Genomic DNA, 21,590 nt, shown 5'->3' on the forward strand with positions numbered 1-21,590 from the left:
GTGAGTTTTTATACAGTGCTGGAGAGAGGGAAAGGTAGGTGGGGCTGACGCTGAGTTTAAAGTTACCGTTCTAAGACAGGAGAGGTTTCAGCATGTTCATGCGCTGACTGATTGATCCACCTTTGCAAGGGACAGTAAAGATTAAGGGACTGACAAATAGGCATCTACTTACAGAGCGTTAGAGGCTAATCTGCTGTGCAGGCTTTAGGAGTATAGGAGCAGCAAGCAGACAGCCTCATTCACACACTGACTCCTCAGATAGACAACAAGAGCTGGAGACCTTTGAGCAATAAAGCAGGAGAGAGAGAGAGAGGCACAGAAATCCAGAAAACGCACAAGCAACATTTCCTGTCTAAAACTTGGACGCTGCCTCCTTCCAAAGAGCAGCATTTTCCTTTATTCCAAAGGTTGGATGTTTCCTCCGCCCAAGACTTTGCGCCAGCTGACCGGTTACTCCCTGGCTGACTGAGAAGAATTTTTATAGACAAAACCCAGCTCCTCCTCTTTGAGAAACGGAATGAGCAGCTCTCCCATTGAGTCGTCTGTCAGCCCAGGGCTGGAGGACAGCCAGACAGGTATGAGAGAGTGCGAGTGAGTGAGTGTGTGAGCGAGAGAGAGAGAGAGAGAGAGAGAGAGAGAGAGAGAGAGAGGAGTGCAAACCAGAAGAGCAACAGGCAGCTTTGAGAGTGTTACTGAGTGAGAGATAAAGTGAGTGAGAATGAGACACTTGAGGACAGCATGTGGCGCAGTGGTTAGCACTGGGACTGCGGCGCTGAGGACCCTGGTCTGAATCCCGGTCCCGGGTCACTGTCCGTGCGGAGTTTACACATTCTCTCCATGTCTGCGTGGGTTTCACCCCCACACCCCAAAGATGTGCCGGGTTAGGTGGATTGGCCATGCTAAATTGTCCCTTAATTGGAGAAAAAATAATTGGGTACTCTAAATTTATTTTAAAGAAGAGAATGAGAGACTTGGAGGACCAGAAGAACAGGTGGATAAGTATTAGAGGTGGAAAGCGAGGCCAAGAGGACAACCAGGTAGATGAGATTGGCAGGTGTACGAGAGCGAGAGAGCCGGTGGGATGGGAAAGGCAGCCAACCAGCGATGAGAAAGGGTCGGCAAGAAGGTAGAAGAAAGAGAATGACAAAGTCAACAGAATGAGTGAACCGGCAGAAATCTAGAATTTGTGAGAGTTACAGAAAGGTCAGAAAAGGGCTGACAATAAAAGGTACATCAAATCATAGAATTTACAGTGTAGAAGGTGGCCATTCGGCCCATCGAGTCTGCACCAGCCCTTGGAAATAGCATCCCACTAAAGCCCACACCCATAACCCCTCCTAAACTTTTTGTACACAAAGGGCAATTTAGCATGGCCAATCCACCTAACCTGCACATGTTTGGACCGTGGGAGGAAACCCACGCAGATACGGGGAGAACGTGCAGACTCCACACAGACAGTAACCCAAGTCGGGAATCGAGCCTGAGACTCTGGAGCTGTGAAGTAATTGTGCTAACCACTGTGCTACCGTGCTAGAGAGAGAAAGGGAGTGAGGGGGAGGGAGAGAGAGAGGGGGAGGGAGAGAGAGAGGGGGAGGGAGAGAGAGAGGGGGAGGGAGAGAGAGAGGGGGAGGGAGAGAGAGAGGGGGAGGAGAGAGAGAGGGGGAGGGAGAGAGAGAGGGGGAGGGAGAGAGAGAGGGGGAGGGAGAGAGAGAGGGGGAGGGAGAGAGAGAGAGGGGAGGGAGAGAGAGAGAGGGGGAGGGAGAGAGAGAGGGGGAGGGAGAGAGAGAGGGGGAGGGAGAGAGAGAGGGGGAGGGAGAGAGAGAGGGGGGGGAGAGAGAGAGGGGGAGGGAGAGATAGGGAGGGAGAGATAGGGAGGGAGAGATAGGGAGGGAGAGAGAGATAGGGAGGGAGAGAGAGAGGGGGAGGGAGAGAGAGGGGGGAGGGAGAGATAGGGAGGGAGAGATAGGGAGGGAGAGATAGGGAGGGAGAGATAGGGAGGGAGAGATAGGGAGGGAGAGGGGGAGGGAGAGATAGGGAGGGAGAGGGGGAGGGAGAGATAGGGAGGGAGAGATAGGGAGGGAGAGATAGGGAGGGAGAGATAGGGAGGGAGAGAGAGATAGGGAGAGAGAGATAGGGAGAGAGAGATAGGGAGAGAGAGATGGATAGGGAGAGATGGGGATGGAGAGATAGGGAGGGAGAGATAGGGACAGAGGGGGAGGGAGAGATAGGGAGGGAGAGATAGGGAGAGATGGGGAGGGAGAGATAGGGAGGGAGAGAGGGAAAGGGAGGGAGAGAGGGAAAGGGGGGGAGAGGGGGGGGTGAGAGAGAGGGGGGTGAGAGAGAGAAATGGGGGAGGGAGGGGGGAGAGAGAGGGGGAAAGGAGAGAGGGAGAGGGAGAGAGAAGCAGGGTGAACAGTAAGCGGTAAACAGAGTTGGGTTATTAGTGAGTACAATTATGTCAAAGGCCAAGGTTCAATCTCTGTTAAACAAGGTGGGAAACAAACAATTCAGTCGAGGAATAACAAACAAGAGAATGAATGAAGATTTCAGTTGTGCTTCTGAAGAGAATGTACATTTAAACATTAAGATAAGAGGAGGAAATGAGACTGGGCTGTCAGTCTAAAAAATTACTTTGAGGAATAAAGTGACAACCATTTCAGTAAGCATAAGATGATGAATATTGCTGCATAACTGAATTTTAATAGTATTCAGTCTTTCCTGGAAAACAATATGAATTTGTCAGATATACATAATAAAGAAGCCTGATGATTGAAACCCAGTTTGAATAATAAAATACTGCATTTAAGTATATTTTAATTATGATTATGGAGGGAGTCAGGGTACTAATTTAGTGGTTATCTTGACTCCCAGAACTATATTCCTTGTGTATAGATGGGTTTAATATTAACTGCTGCAAAACATGGAGTATTCTGTGAGTAGTTCTGATGTGTGATCTGAGAATTTACAGCGAGGGATTTCTCCTTTAAGCCATTGAAGAGCATATTCCAGGAAATCCTTGAGCCTTTTTTCAGGAGTTCAAGTGAAATTCTTGATTTGCTGGATCGTAGCAGGAATCAACTTGAGAGTCAAAGGGTAGTAGATCTTCCGTAATATGCCATTGTCTCAGAAAAATATTTGCTCTTCCACGTACAGTTTTGCGTCATACATATTTGGTCTCTTTTATCGATATTGTGCCATCGGTTCCTCAGGAAAGGCAAGTGCTCAGTGAAGAGTCAAGCCAATCCCTTCAGTGGAGAGTCAAGCCAAACTCTTCAGTGGAGAGTCAAGCCAAACTCTTCAGTGGAGAGTCAAGCCAAATTCTTCAGTGGAGAGTCACGCCCAACTCTCAGTGGAGAGTCAAGCCAAACTCTTCAGTGGAGAGTCACGCCAAATTCTTCAGTGGAGAGTCAAGCCAAATTCTTCAGTGGAGAGTCAAGCCAAATTCTTCAGTGGAGAGTCAAGCCAAACTCTTCAGTGGAGAGTCAAGCCAAACTCTTCAGTGGAGAGTCAAGCCAAACTCTTCAGTGGAGAGTCAAACCAAACTCTTCAGTGGAGAGTCAAGCCAAACTCTTCAGTGGAGAGTCACGCCCAACTCTCAGTGGAGAGTCAAGCCAAACTCTTCAGTGGAGAGTCAAGCCAAATTCTTCAGTGGAGAGTCACGCCAAACTCTCAGTGGAGAGTCACGCCAAACTCTCAGTGGAGAGTCAAGCCAAACTCTTCAGTGGAGAGTCACGCCAAATTCTTCAGTGGAGAGTCACGCCAAACTCTCAGTGGAGAGTCACGCCAAACTCTCAGTGGAGAGTCACGCCAAACTCTCAGTGGAGAGTCATGCCAAATTCTTCAGTGGAGAGTCAAGCCTGCCTTTTGGTACGAAGCTGAGTTGTGCCCAGCCAGTGACAATCATGCCAGAGTCTTTGATGTGGATATCTAGCGCGACTAATGTCATCTCTGTTAGTAAGGTAAAGGTCAGGACTGAGGAGATTCCTCTTTATTTTCCCCTTTTGTGCTTGCTATCAGTGAAGACTCCAAGTCCAGGGAAATCCCTCAGCCCTGTGCTCATGTGCAAGGTGTGTGGGGACACCAGCAGCGGCAAGCACTATGGTATCTATGCCTGTAACGGCTGTAGTGGCTTCTTCAAGCGGAGCGTCAGGAGGAAGCTCATATACAGGTAAGGAAATGTCATTAATTTACTATCGCATAGTTTAAATGTATGAACGGCAGCACAGATTACTGTGCTGTATCCTCAAACTCACAACCCAACTTGTAAAGCAAAAGCACCTTTACAGATCTGGTCTCACCAGGCAGATAGCTCCTCAGTTTGACATTGCATGCAAAGAGGTTCTTGACACTGCTGCGTTAAAGTGTCAGCTGAAATTACATACTTTAATTCTGCAGTGAGGTTTGCATCCACTACCTACTGCCTGGGAGGTGAGAGTGTTTCCACTGATCCAGCTAATACTGGTCAATGAAAACCAAGAGCAAATGATTTATTGAGATGGATTTTATATAATTTCAGCTAATAGTCCCGGTTTATAGATTGAATATGCAGAATGTTGGAATGCATAAATCCAATCCCAGTGAATTAAATTAATTCTCATCATGTAAACCGTTTCAATTCAGACAAATATCTATTACATCCTCAATGTGTTTACATTTTGTACATTTGAAAAATGAAAAATTGAAAATCGCTTATTGTCACGAGTAGGCTTCAATGAAGTTACTGTGAAAAGCCCCTAGTCGCCACATTCCGGCGCCTGTTCGGGGAGGCTGATACGGGAATCGAACCGTGCTGCTGGCCTGCTTGGTCTGCTTTAAAAGCCAGCGATTTAGCCCAGTGTGCTAAACCAGCCCCTTTGGAGAGATAGGAGTAAACACAGGCCCTTTACTGCAACGTAAAATCCTCAACAAGTTTAATGCTCTTGAAGCTCTTTAATGCTCAGGGCAGCACGGTAGCATGGTGGTTAGCACAAATGTTTCACAGCTCCAGGGTCCCAGGTTCGATTCCCGGCTTGGGTCACTGTCTGTGTGGAGTCTGCACATTCTCCCCGTGTGTGCGTGGGTTTCCTCCGGGTGCTCCGGTTTCCTCCCACAGTCCAAAGATGTGCAGGTTAGGTGGATTGGCCATGCTAAATTGCCCTTAGGGTCCAAATTGCCCTTAGTGTTAGGTGGGGTTACTGGGTTATGGGGATAGGGTGGAGGTATGAGCTTGGGTAGGGTGCTCTTTCCAAGAGCCGGTGCGACTCGATGGGCTGAATGGCCTCCTTCTGCACTGTAAATTATATATATATGAATCCCAATGCCAATGACATAGTTCTGTTTAATAGCAAATATCTCAGGATGGTGAGGCGCTATTCCATTTATTTATTGGCTGTTTTGGCATCTCTGCTCTTAGGTGCCAGGCAGGAACTGGAATGTGTCCTGTGGATAAAGCCCATCGGAATCAATGCCAGGCTTGTAGACTGAAGAAGTGTTTGCAGGCTGGTATGAATAAAGACGGTGAGTGTCTCTGTGTGAGAGCCTGTATGAAATTATAGCTTAATGTTTCTGGATGTAAACAGCTGTAATCCTCTAATCTCTTTGTGTTATTCTTTGTGTTTCTTCCCCTCTCCGAGACTGCCTCCCTGCTTTTCATTTTCTCTCTCTGCTCATTCTCCTTTCTCATTTCTTCCTTCAGCCGTTCAGAACGAGCGCCAGCCCCGAAGCACTGCCCAGGTCAGAGTGGACACTGCCGAGCTCGACCCTGACAAGGAGCACATTGCCACTACCAGAGAGGCCACTGTGTCGTCTGCCAGCACCCAGGGATCAGCCTCCTCGAACATCAGCAGTAATCAGAGACCCATTAGCCCGCCAAATAATCACCGGTTCATGGCCAGCCTCATGACCGCGGAGACCTGCGCCAAGCTGGAGCCAGAGGATGGTCAGTAGCTGGCTCCTAATCACCTGTATTACTCACTTCTTTATTGTGCATCCAGCTCCAGAGATTAACGCATTAATAATCTTTATTTATTAGTGTCACAAGTAGGCTTACATTAACACTGCAATGAAGTTACTGTGAAAATCCCCCAGTCCCCACACCCGACGGCGAATTCAGAATGTCCAAATTACCTAACAGCGCGTCTTTCAGGACTTGTGGGAGGAAACCCACACAGACACGGGGAGAATGTGCAGACTCCGCACAGTGAGCCAAGTCGGGAATCAAACCCGGGACCCTGGCGCGGTGAAGTAACAGTGCTAACCACTATGCTACCGTGCCGCATTAAGTCAGCTCTGCAAAAATTAGAGCTGGTGTCAGTTTTATAAAATCAATTTAAAGATTGTAAATTTCCTCCCTTCTACTCCCAATCTCTTCTCTTGTTCTCCAAAAGTGCAAAATTCTCACATGTGAGCCTAAACAATGTGTGACATCAACTGTTCACTGATGAAGGTATCACCACGGAGCTAAATACTGTGCACATCACACTCACTCACCTTGTAGCGACAGAGTTAATCAGGAGCAGGAACCCTGCCTGGTTATACCCCCCCCCCCCCAGCCAGTGTGACTCTATGGCTGAGGTTAATTTACTCAGCTGAGTTTGGGGATTGAAGCTGCAAGGGGAATTCAAGGACATATTCTCCACGATACAGCATACATTGATTAAGCTGCCTAAAGGAATCACATCAAGGCAACAGTTACCACAAAATTTTGCCACTGGTCCCATTGCAAAAAACAGAAAGGATGTTTACCGTTACAGAGAGAGTGGAGAGTTAGTAAGTGTTTCCCTGTTATATATTGTGCTTGCAGTGGATGAGAACATCGATGTGACAAGCAATGAACCCGAGAGGACATCAGCCACCGAGTATCAGATGTCCATCTACCCTCCCAGCAGTCCAGAGTGCGTGTATGAAACGTCGGCTAGATTGCTCTTCATGGCCGTGAAATGGGCCAAAAACCTTCCCATCTTCTCCAATCTGCCATTCAGAGACCAGGTATATTTGCAGAGCACAGGTGGGGCTTGAGCTGGGTGCACTGGGCTCGGGCAAAACACTGGAGGGCAAAGGGTTACCATTCGATTCTAACAAGGGTGAGAACATTTCACTGAAAACTTTACAATCTGGGTAGGATTTGAACCCAGGGCTCAGGAATGAATAGTCATGTGCCCACTCTCACGGCTGAATAGTCACGTGCCCACTCTCACGACTGAATAGTCACGTGCCCACTCTCACGACTGAATAGTCACGTGCCCACTCTCACGGCTGAATAGTCACGTGCCCACTCTCACGGCTGAATAGTCACGTGCCCACTCTCACGGCTGAATAGTCACGTGCCCACTCTCACGGCTGAATAGTCACGTGCCCACTCTCAGGACTGAATAGTCACGTGCCCACTCTCAGGACTGAATAGTCACGTGCCCACTCTCAGGACTGAATAGTCACGTGCCCACTCTCAGGACTGAATAGTCACGTGCCCACTCTCAGGACTGAATAGTCACGTGCCCACTCTCAGGACTGAATAGTCACGTGCCCACTCTCACGACTGAATAGTCACGTGCCCACTCTCAGGACTGAATAGTCACGTGCACTCTCAGGACTGAATAGTCATGTGCCCACTCTCACGACTGAATAGTCACGTGCACTCTCAGTATTGCAGGTAAATCTAGATCCTCCTTCCAGAGATTGTTTTAACATTTAAATTTAGTTCAATTTTATTCATGTGTTTTTCTTCTGTGAATCAGTGAGAAATCTAAAGGGGCAAAGCCAGTAATGAAAGGACACTTCCTCCAGGTGCCATGCCCGAAGAGGGCGCTGGTGACCATGGACTTCCAGTGGATGTATCCGTGGTGATTCTTGGAAAAGTACTGCAGTGGTTTGCCGTTGCCTTCTGCAGTATGGCTGACCAGGGAAACCACCCACTCTTTACCACCTGCCAGCGGGCGTATTGAAGGATTTACAGGGTGACAGGTTATAAATGCACATCTGTGGCCATCTAGGCCTGAAGTGAGGCTTGAGCCCCGTGCTTCTGGCCCAGAAGTACTGGCATCAACACTGCGCCACAAAACCTCCTCAAGTCAAAGCGATGCCACCCACGGTGCGCTGGGGTGATTGGAAACCAGGCTTTTAAAGGCCATTAGGAGGAAGATAGGACTAAAGAAGTTTGGATTTAGGAACAGTGGATGAGGGTGGGAGATGCTGCAATGAGGATTCATTTCAAAGACAAGCTGCAGGAATGAAGAGTGTGGAGTTGAAAATGGTCAACTCTAATGACCTCAAGTCAGTTAGAGATGGGCAATAAATGTGACACTGGCCAATACCAACCATCAGCTGAGAACAAAAAAGAATAGCGGAGAGATCAGCAAGATATGAGATTTAGAGGAACACTAATGATAGATAAAAACAAAAAATGCTGGAAATTATCAGCAGATTTGGCAACATTTGTGGAGAGAGGAGTTAATATTTCAAGGTTGATGACCTTTTATTCGTACTTTCTGATCAGTCATTGACCTGAAATGTTGATTCTGTTCCTATCTCCACAGATGCCGTTAGACCTGTTGACTATTCCCAGCATTTTCTCTTTTCATTTCAGGTCTACAGCATCTACAGTATTTTGCTTTTGTAGATTGTGTGTCGTTGATAGATTGTTCCGCCCCATCAACAAAGTACTGTTTCTGATGCAGGTGATCTTGTTGGAGGAAGCCTGGAATGAGCTCTTCCTGCTCTGTGCTATCCAGTGGTCCATGCCACTGGAAAGTTGCCCTTTGTTGTCATTACCTGAACTCTCTCATAGCCCTCAAGGCAAGAGCAGTTCCACCATGGCAGACGTCCGTATTCTGCAGGAGATCATGAGTCGATTCAAGGTCATTGCTGTTGACCCCACAGAGTTTGCTTGTCTGAAGGCTGTGGTGCTCTTTAAACCAGGTAAGCAGAACCAAATCATCCATTCACCTTTGGCAATATGTCTGATCAGGTTGTCTGCCCTGCCGCCAGTGTACCATAGGTTGTTATTGCTGGTGACCAAAAGAAAGAGCAAGAGTAGGAAGGCAGTGCAGGTGTCCCCTGCGGTCATCTCCCTGCAAAACAGATATACCGCTTTGGATACTGTTGAGGGAGATGGCTCACCAGGGGAAGGCAGCAGCGGCCAGGTTCATGGCACCATGGCTGGCTCTGCTGCACAGCAGGGCAGGAAGAAAAATGGCAGGGCTATAGTGATAGGGGACTCGATCGTAAGGGGAATAGACAGGCGGTTCTGTGGACGCAATCGAGACTCCAGGATGGTATGTTGCCTCCCTGGTGCAAGGGTCAAGGATGTCTCGGAGCGGCTGCAGGACATTCTGGGGGGTGCGGGGGGGGGGGGGGGGGGGGGGGTGAACAGCCAGCTGTCGTGGTGCACATAGGCACCAACGATATAGGTAAAAACCGGGATGAGGTCCTACAAGCGGAATTCAGGGAGTTAGGAGTTAAATTAAAAAGTAGGACCTCAAAGGTAGTAATCTCAGGATTGCTACCAGTGCCACGAGCTAGTCAGAGTAGGAATGTCAGGATAGATAGGATGAATGTGTGGCTCGGGGGGAGGTGGGACCAGTACAAACCGGATGGTCTGCACCTGGGCAGGACTGGAACCGATGTCCTAGGGGGGGTGTTTTCTAGAGCTGTTGGGGAGGGTTTAAACTAATGTGGCAGGGGGATGGGAACCGATGCAGGAAGTTGGAAGGTAGTAAAACAGGGACAGAAGCAAAAGGAAGTAAGGGGAAAAGTGCAAGGCAGAGAAGACATAGTCAAAAATCTAAAAGGGTGACAGTACAAGGTACAGTGACTGAGGGGAGCTCAGTGAATAGGCCCAGTAATAACAAAAGGAATAAAACTGGAGATGTTAAGATTCAAAACAGAGGTAAAAAAAACCAACATAAGTGTACTTTACCTGAATGCTTGTAGTATTCGGAATAAAGTAAATGAGTTGATGGCACAAATCATCGTAAATGATTATGATTTAGTGGCCATTACTGAAACATGGTTAAAGGATGGTCACGACTGGGAGTTAAATATCTGAGGTTTTTTGGGTCGGTCTTCACAGTGGAAGACACAAATAACATGCCAGCGACTGATAGAAATGAGGCTATGACAGGTGAGGACCTTGAGAGGATTGTTATCACTAAGGAGGGAGTGATGGGCAAGCTAATGGGGCTAAAGGTAGACAAGTCTCCTGGCCCTGATGGAATGCATTCCGGAGTGCTAAAAGAGATGGCTAGGGAAATTGCAGATGCACTAGTGATAATTTACCGAAATTCACTAAACTCTGGGGTGGTCCCGGTGGATTGGAAATTAGCAAACGTGACACCACTGTTTAAAAAAGGAGGTAGGCAGAAAGCAAGAAATTATAGGCCAGTGAGCTTAACTTCGGTAGTAGGGAAGATGCTGGAATCTATCATCAAGGAAGAAATAGCGAGGCATCTGGATAGAAATTGTCCCATTGGGCAGACGCAGCATGGGTTCATAAAGGGCAGGTCATGCCTAACTAATTTAGTGGAATTTTTTGAGGACATTACCAGTGCAGTAGATAACGGGGAGCCGATGGATGTGGTATATCTGTATTTCCAGAAAGCCTTTGACAAGGTGCCACACAAAAGGTTGCTGCATAAGATAAAGATGCATGGCATTAAGGGTAAAGTAGTAGCATGGATAGAGGATTGGTTAATTAATAGAAAGCAAAGTGTGGGGATTAATGGGTGTTTCTCTGGTTGGCAATCAGTAGCTAGTGGTGTCCCTCAGGGATCCGTGTTGGGCCCACAATTGTTCACAATTTACATAGATGATTTGGAGTTGGGGACCAAGGGCAATGTGTCCAAGTTTGCAGATGACACTAAGATGAGTGGTAAAGCGAAAAGTGCAGAGGATACTGGAAGTCTGCAGAGGGATTTGGATAGGTTAAGTGAATGGGCTAGGGTCTGGCAGATGGAATACAATGTTGACAAATGTGAGGTTATCCATTTTGGTAGGAATAACAGCAAATGGGATTATTATTTAAACGATAAAATATTAAAGCATGCCGCTGTGCGGAGAGACTTGGGTGTGCTAGTGCATGAGTCACAGAAGGTTGGTTTACAGGTGCAACAGGTGATTAAGAAGGCAAATGGAATTTTGTCCTTCATTGCTAGAGGGATGGAGTTTAAGACTAGGGAGGTTATGTTGCAATTGTATAAGGTGTTAGTGAGGCCACACCTGGAGTTATGTGTTCAGTTTTGGTCTCCTTACTTGAGAAAGGACGTACTGGCACTGGAGGGTGTGCAGAGGAGATTCACTAGGTTAATCCCAGAGCTGAAGGGGTTGGATTATGAGGAGAGGTTGAGTAGACTGGGACTGTACTCGTTGGAATTTAGAAGGATGAGGGGGGATCTTATAGAAACATTTAAAATTATGAAGGGAATAGATAGGATAGATGCGGGCAGGTTGTTTCCACTGGTGGGTGAAAGCAGAACTAGGGGATATAGCCTCAAAATAAGGGGAAGTAGATTTAGGACTGAGTTTAGGAGGAACTTCTTCACCCAAAGGGTTGTGAATCTATGGAATTCCTTGCCCAGTGAAGCAGTTGAGGCTCCTTCATTACATGTTTTTAAGGTAAAGATAGATAGTTTTTTGAAGAAGAAAGGGATTAAGGGTTATGGTGTTCGGGCCGGAAAGTGGAGCTGAGTCCACAACAGATCAGCCATGATCTCATTGAATGGCGGAGCAGGCTCGAGGGGCCAGATGGCCTACTCCTGCTCCTAGTTCTTATGTTCTTATGTTCTTATGACACAGACTACACCTGTAGATCATCACAGCAAACTGAACCTCACGATAGAGAAACAGAGGTGTAACATATAATAAGAGGCAGATATTGAAACATGCTCGCTTGGTAAAGACGTAAATAAAGTCAGTTCAAGTAACATTGCTTAAGGTCAAAAGTATGATGCCTGCTAGACATTGTTTTGGTGGCTAACGGCATTCTGGATTATTACTCAGGGAAGTACATTCACTGCTCACTAGTTCTTGAAGAAGCCCCAATGCTTTTACGGCACAGTATATTCGTGGTTGTAAGCAGACTATTTGGTATTGAGCACAGGTATATGCAGTGAGCTCGTGCTACGATTCAGCAGAACATTGGGACTTCCAGTAGCAATTGCTGTGCTCTGGGCTGTTTATTTTCTTTGTCCAGTTTCTCCCTTCCTCTCCTGAAGGTGCTGACTCATCCAACAATAGTTTCAAGGCCACAGATCCTCTTCCAGTACCGTGTCCATGTGGGTATCATCCCAGATAATGAGCATGGAGGCAACTTGGCTGCAGGTACTAAGTACCCGATGCCCACACAATCCACTTCCAGCAGAGGTCACTAGGCAGCTACCTATAGCTTCACCTTTGACTACATCACCTCTCCCTAATTCCAGGATGCTGAGATCAAACACACAGCACCAAATCCCATCCCAGGCTGACATCAGCTACGTCAGCACTGACTGGGAACCAGGACCACCCCCACCCCCCTCCTCACTCCTCCCCTTTGAATGTGATTACCAACTCTGCCACCTGGAGCATATAAGTGCATTTTTTAATGGAATCTCAGGAGGGTTGCTCTGCATTAGTGAAATAGACATTGACCAATATTTTGTTCTCCCTCAGAAACGCGAGGTTTGAAGGACCCAGAGCAGGTGGAGAATCTGCAGGATCAGTCACAGGTGATGCTGGGTCAGCACAGCAGGACACACTACCCAATCCAACCAGTGAGGTGAGGAGGGGCAGCTCTCAAAGCAAGCCTCCTGCAGAAACCAACATCCACACTTTGACTAATACCGCATGGTTCTTGCAGGTCCTGTATCCATATCAGATTGTCATTGGCAAATACAACAAATGGAATGGGTAACAACCCTGCACAAGTATTACATACAAAGCATGAAAACAGAAGTGGGAAATTGACTATTAATGCTTACCAAATGTCAGACAGCACAACCTCATCCTTTTCCAATCAGGAGTAACGTTTACATCTGGGGGTTTAAAAAAAAGTGACAAACTTTAGAGACTTCTTACTGATTTTTTTGTAGCTAAAAGGTCCATATGTCAATAGTTACCCACCTTTACGAAACTGGACTGTACACGACAGAATTGAAGAATGAATACGTAGCATCAAACGTCAGGCTTAAAATATGTAATTATTTAATGTCCTCAAAGTGACAACTTACATCATCAGGCCAGTGACCCCTTCAACAACAAATTCTATTGAGGCTGAATAGGTTTAACAGTCTCTCCTCATGATTTTCTATTCCGATACTGGGAATAAACCTCATGATAGTTCTCTGAATGGGCTCCAGATTTTGAGGACGGGTCTTCCGAGGCCGCCTGAGCCTCCCACTGCTGTCACGGGCCTTCCTGTTCCATGCACTCCCCCCGCCCCAACGCCAGAACCCCGCCTTAACGTATCCCTTGTGTCTCCACAACCAATGGGTTCAGTACGCGAGGCGTCATCGGACCGGAGCATTGTCTACATTTTGAATATAGGGGTCCTTCAGGTGAGATGTTGAAGTATGGTGGGGTGGGAGGGGTCTACCTGCCTGCCCATGTGGACATTAAAGATGTCATTGCACTTTTTTGAAGAGAAAGAAGGAGTTCTGACTTCAAGTATTATCAAAAGAGCGTTGAGATGGCTGTTCGCCTCATTCCTAATTCTAAAGCCTTGTTGTGTGTTAAATGCCTCCCTTACTCTCATATCCAAGGACAGTAACTCCAGACTGTACTTCACCATTGTGGTGGTGAGCCTGTGGATAATATTGCATGCACTCAGCAGTACGACCTCCCACCAGCAGGCGGCCTCATACATGTCATGTGACGTCCGGCTACTGGCAGAAGGTTGTAAGGCGTACATGAGGACAGACGCACACAAGGGTAGTTCCAGGAGAGTCTAATGTAACTCTGTGATAACTTGGTCTGTGTAGAATTTCTGATTGTTACTTTACCAGGTTTACAGCAATAAATCATCATCTGGTCAAGTCTCCAGCAGTTCTGTAGAATACTTGCAAAGACAAGATCACAAACACAATAATCTGTCAAGAGTTTTAGTCATTTCTAATACACGATAAGACAGTACTTCATTGCAAACTCAGTCTATTTGCCTTGTTGATTAGCAATTCTGTTGCTGATTATTTTTTTCCTAAAAGTTTTATGCTAAAACTTTTTTTTTTTATAACATATTCTTGTCTCATCTTTTGCTCAGGTTTGGAAAATTGCTCCTCCTCCTGCCTTCACTCCGCTTTGTTCCTTCAGAACAAATTGAGCTGCTGTTTTTCCACAGAACAATCGGCAACACCCCCATGGAAAAGCTTCTCTGTGACATGTTTAAGAGCTGAGGACCTCCCAAGCAACATCCCATACTATATTCCGACATCTCCTCCCCAACATTTTGTCTTGTTTACTTTGTCTCAAATCCCAGTGCGTCTTTGCTAACTACCCCCCCCCCCCCCCCCCCCCCCCCCCCCCAAATCCTATGCTAGGTCACCACAATCTTCACCTGTGATTATGTGACCCTAATATGTTACCCTCCCTATTTATTGTTGTCTCGCACACCACATTGACTTGCCCCATTCTACACTCTACATGGTCAGTTCTCCCAAGCAAAGAATGCTTCAAATCCGTCTAATTTTTAAGCCCATGAAGACTGAATATATTTCTATATAAGAATAAAACTGGAATCTGGTTACCCAAGTTATTTGTTGTTCAGCAGTGTTTCTTCAATGTGGAAATGTTACTGAAGAGAGTGAGAATATTTAACTATTAGCTGCTTACATATTGACGATGAATGCAGAGAAACTGGCACACAGGAATTTCAAGAGGAGCAAATTATATGGTTAGGAGGAAGGTTCCTGGGAGAACTGAATGACAGATGACAATAAGTATAATCCCAGCAGTGCAAGAAACAATTTTAAGGAACGCAGAAAGGCTGCAAACCTTTGCAAGAAAACAGCAAGATCACTGCAGGTTAGTAAAACTCAAAACTATTCCCTAAGCTTGGAAAATGATGGACAACGGCAGACAGAGACATGGGCAGCGTTGTGCATACTAGAGAGGACCAACATTGAATTTCAGGAAAAGGCATCAAATACTTCACTGTTACACGTGGACTCTATAGAAATTATTTCATAAAGGAAAAATTGAAAAACAGGAAATAGAATTTTTTTTTTGTAATTAACAGCGCAATTCTACCACAATATTCCTAATTGTCATTTAGGGATAGTTTTGTGGGATGTTTCTCACCAGCTTTTTGGGTGAGATCTACATCACTATTCAACCGCTATTGGGCCTCGGGGAGTTTCTCTCCTCGGTCAAGCCCACAGGTAAAAAGATTTTCAATCCTGGGGAGTTGAACCTGCCGACCAGACCGGCTCCTCAGAGATCGGGCTGCCATTTTGAAAGGGTGCCCCGATCTCTAAGTGAGCTTGAAGCTCCCCCACAGCCCCCACCCATAGGCAATGTCATCACCTCCTCCCCCCCCCCCCCCCCCCCCCCCCTGTATACACACACTGGCATTACTCTAAACCTCCGCCAAGTGAGGAACCCCCCCCCCCTCTTCAGGACCTTCACCCTTAACCCCCCCCCCCCAACCTTTACGAGGCCCTTCATACTCGTCCTTCGCCCCCCCCCCCCCCCCACATACCCTATTCCGCTTATCACCCTTTTCATGGGTGTGGGCCCCCTCAGGCCCAGATTCCTGGCAGTACTACCCAGGTGCCAGGGGGAGAGGCCAGATGGCCACCTGCCCTGCCCCGGGCCACGCAGGGGTCTCCAATGGACTATGGAAACCCCCCAGGTCCTGTTAACACCTGGTCCACATTTGTGTGAAGCAGTAGCAAACCCCCCCCCCCCCCCCCCGGTCCAGGCCTCGCTGGGGAGGCAATTCGTTCCCGTGCCTCGGAAGAATGTAGACATATTTAAATGAGCGTAATGGCAAAATCCAGATTGCCAAGTCTCACAAGGTTTGGTGAATCTCCGAAACCCAGATTCCCAGGAGCTGCAGCTGGAGACACTGCCTGCACACATGCCGCAAATGTTGTAAATGGGGCTGGTTTAGCTCACTCGGCTAAATCGCTGGCTTTTGAAGCAGACCAAGCAGGCCAGCAGCACGGTTCGATTCCCGTACCAGCCTCCCCGGACAGGCGGCGGAATGTGGCGACTAGGGGCTTTTCACAGTAACTTCGTTGAAGTCTACTCGTGACAATAAGCGATTTTCATTCATTTCATTCATTCATCAAAACAGTTGTGATATTTGACATCAAGGCTGAATTTTAAAACTTTGTCCATTGCAGCGAGGAGACTGAAAGAAGCTGAGGAGTTTGACATCAGGCCTGAGAGAATGAGTGGGAAACAAGGAAATCACATTCTCAAGCCTGTGGTCTGATTCCAAGTTTTGTCAAAGTTGTGTTATGAACAAAGACTAAGAATTAAATATTTGCAATCATCTCGAAACCGTCAAGATATGCCCTAAATTCCTGAAGGGAGTGAAGCACGAAAAATGAGGGTCTGGTTTATATTTTTAGAAGCTCTGTAAATAGAAGAACAAGACTGCTCTGGGGCTCAGCAGTGCCTTCGAGCACAAAGGAATAGTTAATTCAGGGAATTACCGAGAAGTCACTGACTTAGAGAAGGGGCAAAAATTATTTTGGACCATAGGTGTCACGAGGAAAAAAAAAAGGAAGAGTTCAGGAAATTGGCTTCAAAGTCTTTGGGGAAATGAAGTGACGCTGAAGCAACTGAGCTGAAGTTTGAACATTAGAATCAAAGTGGCAAAATTATTCCTGCCAGATTTTTCACCACATACCAGACCAGGAAAGCATGCATTAAGAAGAGAAGACTGGCGAGTGTCTGGAGAGGGGAAGGATTAATATAGCAAATAAGAATCAATTGCTAAACTACTGGCCTTCTGTGACACAATGCCCTGTGGTCTTATTAGTTTTAGTCAATATTTGGAAGTTTATAATACACCAGGTTGTGTATATGGGCCTTTTCTGGGATTTAATTGTGAATATTTAAGATATTGCTTGGAAGATATTTTTATTGCTGTCATAGTGCAGTGTTTTTCGAAGTTTTTTGCCCAGGACCCATTTTTACCAACTGGCCGATCTTCGCAACCCACACCGGACGACCTTTGAGAACCACGCTGGCCGAACTTCACAATACGTACCTTTAATACGACAGTTGAGCCTGCTTGGTCCTCACGATCTGACTTGCTTTGTTATTCAATGTTACATTGACTTCAGCTGACAATTTAAGTACTCGCTGCATCCTTTGATAAAATCAAGATGTTTGTCCTCAAACTCACCATGCTTAGTCTTCAAATGTCTTTGACGTTTTGAGGGTTTTAATCTTTCATTTGTCAGTACTTCCCTGCATATAACACACAGGCTTAGCATTGTGATTTGTACCAGCACAATTAATAAAGCCATACCTCAAGAAATCATCTTTATGATGCTATGTTCCTGATTCCAGCTTCCTAATGGGTTGTTCAACAGACACCCTCGAGCTCATACCAGCTGGCAGCTACAAAATGGAGGCATCCCTCTTGCGCCCAGAGCACGAGACGTCAGTGTACGGGGCACGTGACCCACTCTCTGCCGCCACTTCTGGCAGGAAGACTCCATCGATTTTTAAAAAGAATCAGCTCTCCTTTATGATTTAGAACTCATCAGATGGGATTCCTTCAACTACATGCAAAACCCAGAACCAAGCTATGAAGCCCCTTTGTGACAAAGAGGAATAACCTATTGCTGGAAGCACAAACAGGTACAAACAGGACGCCAATCTGTCACTGAGCACCCAGGAGGGAAACCTAACCTAAAATTAGGAACATCTGTTCTTCAAATCTCCGAATAGAATACCTGAAGTCATGTAAGCCTGGTACACAACTTTGGACATGTGGAATTTTACTGGGGTTAGTATTCTGCAAGATGTGCTGTGCAGCACCTTCTAACACACACACATGAAATATGTCAGTCACAATTGGCTGGGCAAAGCGAAGCTTAATGGCACTACATGATTTGAGCTAGTTAAACCCCAGTAGCACCCCCGGCACATGTCTATAGAGCCCAAGCCATGAATCTCGACATTATACAGTTATGAGTAGAGATGGTCTGCTCCAGGCCAAACAGAAATACGACTAGTGTAGATTTCTCAGTAGCTTAGTTTGGAGATCCATATATGGTGACAGGTTTCTGCATTCATTTGACATACAGCTGAATAAAAGTGCCTTCTCATGCAACCAATGTTCTTGGTTTACACGATCTGAACCCAAAAACTGGCCCAAAGATTTGTTTTGTTAGAGGCCAGTGAGTGAATGGCTTCCTCAGTTGCCAAGCTTGTTAATGGCATTAGCAGTGATGATTTGTAGACGATTGAGCCTCATTTTTAAGCCCTTGAAGGCCACATAATCCTCTTTCTATGCTCGACATTCGAATGTTTTGATATCATCCAAAATCTTTTTATGCCACTCCTACTTCAAAACACCGTTTCTTCCTCTCAAGAGCTGGTCGTGGTTCCACAAACACTGACTGCTTCCTGAGCCTCACTCCCAGCCACTTCTCACCATGTGTAACCCTCTTGTTTGCCCACATGCTCTCCCTCGGCCCACAACAAGAGCATCACAGCCAAACACAAAGCTTTCTTCGGTCAAAGTCCAAAAAGTAGCACCCACCAATTGAGAACTCTTCGGTAGGGGGGGGGGGGGGGGGGGGGGGCTTCTAGTCTACAAGTTATTCAGTTCTTTGAATCACCGAGAGAGAAACAGACAGAGAGGGAGCACACTACATTTATTTTTACTCATTTCCTTTTCAAACAACTGCAGTTATGATGAGAATTGCAACTTTCTCTCTGGTTGCTTAATTTCTCTGTGTTGGCCAGTGGCATTTCATCATTGGCCTGAAGACTGCCCAATTCATTGTTAAAACATCCAGGGAACACATTTTCTAATGTGCTGGTAAAGAACGAAGCTCCTCACTAACCATTCTGTGATTGTGATGTACTCTGAAAATAAGGCTTTCAATCTTTTGTACAATTTTTATTGCTTCGCTATCCAGGCAAAAACCTTAGACAGGGTCAGTATGTTAATAGTGACGTTATTCAAATTACCATCACATGGGAATTTGGAATTGTTTCAACAGCTTGCATTTATTTTTAACCCAAGTCCCAAAATGGAAAAAGATGCTGAGCTAGGAAGGTTGAAAGCCTGGTTGAAAAGATGGGGATTAAAAAGGGCCCTAAAGGGGAAGACAGACATAGTTCGACTTGGAGGGGGTGGCAGCAAAAAAAGGTTTAGAGAGGGAGTTCTGGAAAGTGGAACTAGGTGTCTCTTCTATAAATGGTGAAGTTAAGAGAGAGTGATACACCCAAGGCCAGTGTCAGAAAAACAAACTGTGCGGGAGAACATGGGGGCAAAATTGGAGGAGGCCTTGGAAACACGCTTGAACCAGATTGCGGAGATGACCAGCGTTTTAATATTTTGGGGAAAGTGGGAGTAGGTCAATCAAGGCAGGTGATAGGACAACAGAATTTAGTATGGGACAGGAAACTGCCTCAAACCACACTACAGACCTAATACAAATGCAGTCTTAAATGCATTGCTGGCTTGGAATTATATTTTGTTCAAAAAGAGTTGCGTTTAATCGTAGAATCAACAGTGCAGAAGGAGGCCATTCGGCCCATCGAGTCTGCATCAGCCCTTGGAAAGAGCACCCTACCCAACCTCCACCCTATCCCCAACTAAACTTTTTTGGACACAGAGGGCAATTTATCATGGCCAACCCACCTAACCTGCACATCTTTGGACTGTGGGAGGAAACCGGAGCACCCGGAGGAAACCCACGCAGACACGGGGAGAACGTGCAGAGACGATCTTTCATGAACTCAGGGCTCCTCAAAGCGCTTTGAAACCGCTTGATGAAGAACATTTAAAATATAGTCACTTTTACAATGTAGGAAATGTGACAGTAAACTGTGCACAAGATCCCACAAACAGCAATGTAATAATGACCAGATAATCTGTTTTTAGAGATGTTCGTTTTGTTACGATCCCAGACTGGATGGGAAGATCCCAGAATGGAACCCTGGCTCAAAAGACCGTAACCTTTATTTTTCTTTATAAAATGTGGAGGAACAGAATCACAGGGCTGCTAACTAGTTTCAACAAGATGATTTTACAAAATTAAACATGGAAAAATGGGATTATAATGCAATACGCCTTTATTCCCCGTTTAGTTTACCGAGGACACACAGGTTTTAGGATTAATAGAGTTTGCAAGTTTACATTCATTCTGTCTTTCCGTCCACGACATCTTTGTTAATCTCCACCTACCCTGGCCCTCTATCCAGCCCCACCGCTCCACGCCCAGGATAAATCTGACCCTATTCCCAGTTCTCTCTCGCTTTGACAGAGTCACCCAGACTCGAGACGTTCGCTCCCTTCTCTCTCCGCAGATACTGTCAGGCCAGCTGAGATTGGCCAGTACTTTATGTTCTCGTTTAAAACCAAACCATATGTCTAATGTTTACCAATACCAATCTAATTCCCTTAAAATTACCTTTGCTGTCCTAACAGTTTAGGGATAAAAATTAGCCGAATAATTGCCTGCTGTTTGAAAGTGTCACGGGACTTTTTTACGTCCACCTCAGAGAACAAAGTGAGAGCTCAGTTTGAAGCCTCATTTGAAAAATGGCAACTTTGACTGTACAACACTCTCTCACTGCCAGCCAATTCGTGCTGTTTACATATTTGACCTTTTTTTCTCTGTGTAAACAAGGTACTAAACAGAGAGCCACATGATTGTTCAGTTTTGGCAGGGAGTCAAGCTCCTCAGACACACTGTAATTTGAGCTAAATAATCTGTTTGAACTGGACTTGGGGAAATCAGGTCAATTGGCTGCACTCAAGCCTCGCTATCTCCCAAACAGCAATCGTCCTTCGCTGAGGAATGTAAACAATAGGCAGCAAACACACCAAAAACTGATTACATTTCACCAGCATAACCATAAACCGCCCATTCCCCTTTTATTTTTTTTAAATGTATTTTATTACAAACATGTATCAAAACAGGTTACAGCAAATAAACACCCCGGGAAACATACTTCCCAACAATCAACTATACAGTCTGTACAGATTTTTCACCCTTTATCACCCCTCCCCCGGCGACGAACAGCTCCTCAAACACTGTCTCAAACATCCCTCACCTTTCCTCAAACCCCTGAGTAGCCCCTTAACTAATACTTCATCTTCTCTAATCGCAGAAAGTCGTACAGGTCACCCAACCAAGCCGATATCCCCGGTGGCGATTCCAACCGCCACTCCAGCAGAATTTGCCTCCATGCAATCAGAGAGACGAAGGCCAAGACATCAGCCGTCCTCCTCTCCAATTCTTTTAGGTTATTTGTATCATACCAAATAACAATACATGGAATAGTACCAGTATGTTAGCCTATCTTATCTAGAGCAGAAGATCGTTCTGCAGTTTGCTCGAGTGTCTGAGGGCGAGGCAGAGGGTTGAAAACTCAAAGGGATTCTGCTCTCGATTGCAACCAATTGATTCCTGCCAGAAAGTGCCCACGGGGGACATCGAATG

The 21,590-nt window shown here is 46.1% G+C and overlaps 1 protein-coding gene across 2 annotated transcripts; it reads left to right on the forward strand.

Annotated features, from left to right (window-relative positions):
• Positions 1 to 208: 208 nt before the first annotated feature.
• nr2e3 (nuclear receptor subfamily 2, group E, member 3) lies at positions 209 to 14,694 on the forward strand. Of its 2 annotated transcripts, none has more exons than XM_038784418.1 (8): positions 209 to 575; positions 4,018 to 4,168; positions 5,393 to 5,496; positions 5,675 to 5,917; positions 6,782 to 6,966; positions 8,652 to 8,892; positions 12,622 to 12,727; positions 14,207 to 14,694. In XM_038784418.1, the coding sequence occupies exons 1-8, from the start codon at positions 518 to 520 to the stop codon at positions 14,337 to 14,339; spliced, it is 1,221 nt and encodes a 406-aa protein (XP_038640346.1). In that variant the 5' UTR covers positions 209 to 517; the 3' UTR covers positions 14,340 to 14,694. The 2 variants fall into 2 exon arrangements, with proteins under 2 accessions (XP_038640346.1, XP_038640347.1); XM_038784419.1 differs by lacking the exon at positions 209 to 575 and adding an exon at positions 2,401 to 2,659.
• Positions 14,695 to 21,590: the final 6,896 nt, after the last annotated feature.

The sequence above is a fragment of the Scyliorhinus canicula genome, chromosome 24 (genome assembly GCF_902713615.1).
Source record: "Scyliorhinus canicula chromosome 24, sScyCan1.1, whole genome shotgun sequence".
In the NCBI taxonomy this organism is placed as follows: domain Eukaryota; kingdom Metazoa; phylum Chordata; class Chondrichthyes; order Carcharhiniformes; family Scyliorhinidae; genus Scyliorhinus; species Scyliorhinus canicula.

Coding starts and splice junctions, on each gene's coding strand:
- nr2e3 (XM_038784418.1), top strand. CDS start 518: ATGAGCAGCTCTCCCATTGAGTCGTCTGTCAGCCCAGGGCTGGAGGAC. Junction 576..4,017: donor GCTGGAGGACAGCCAGACAG/GTATGAGAGAGT, acceptor GCTTGCTATCAG/TGAAGACTCCAAGTCCAGGG. Junction 6,967..8,651: donor ATCTGCCATTCAGAGACCAG/GTATATTTGCAG, acceptor TTTCTGATGCAG/GTGATCTTGTTGGAGGAAGC.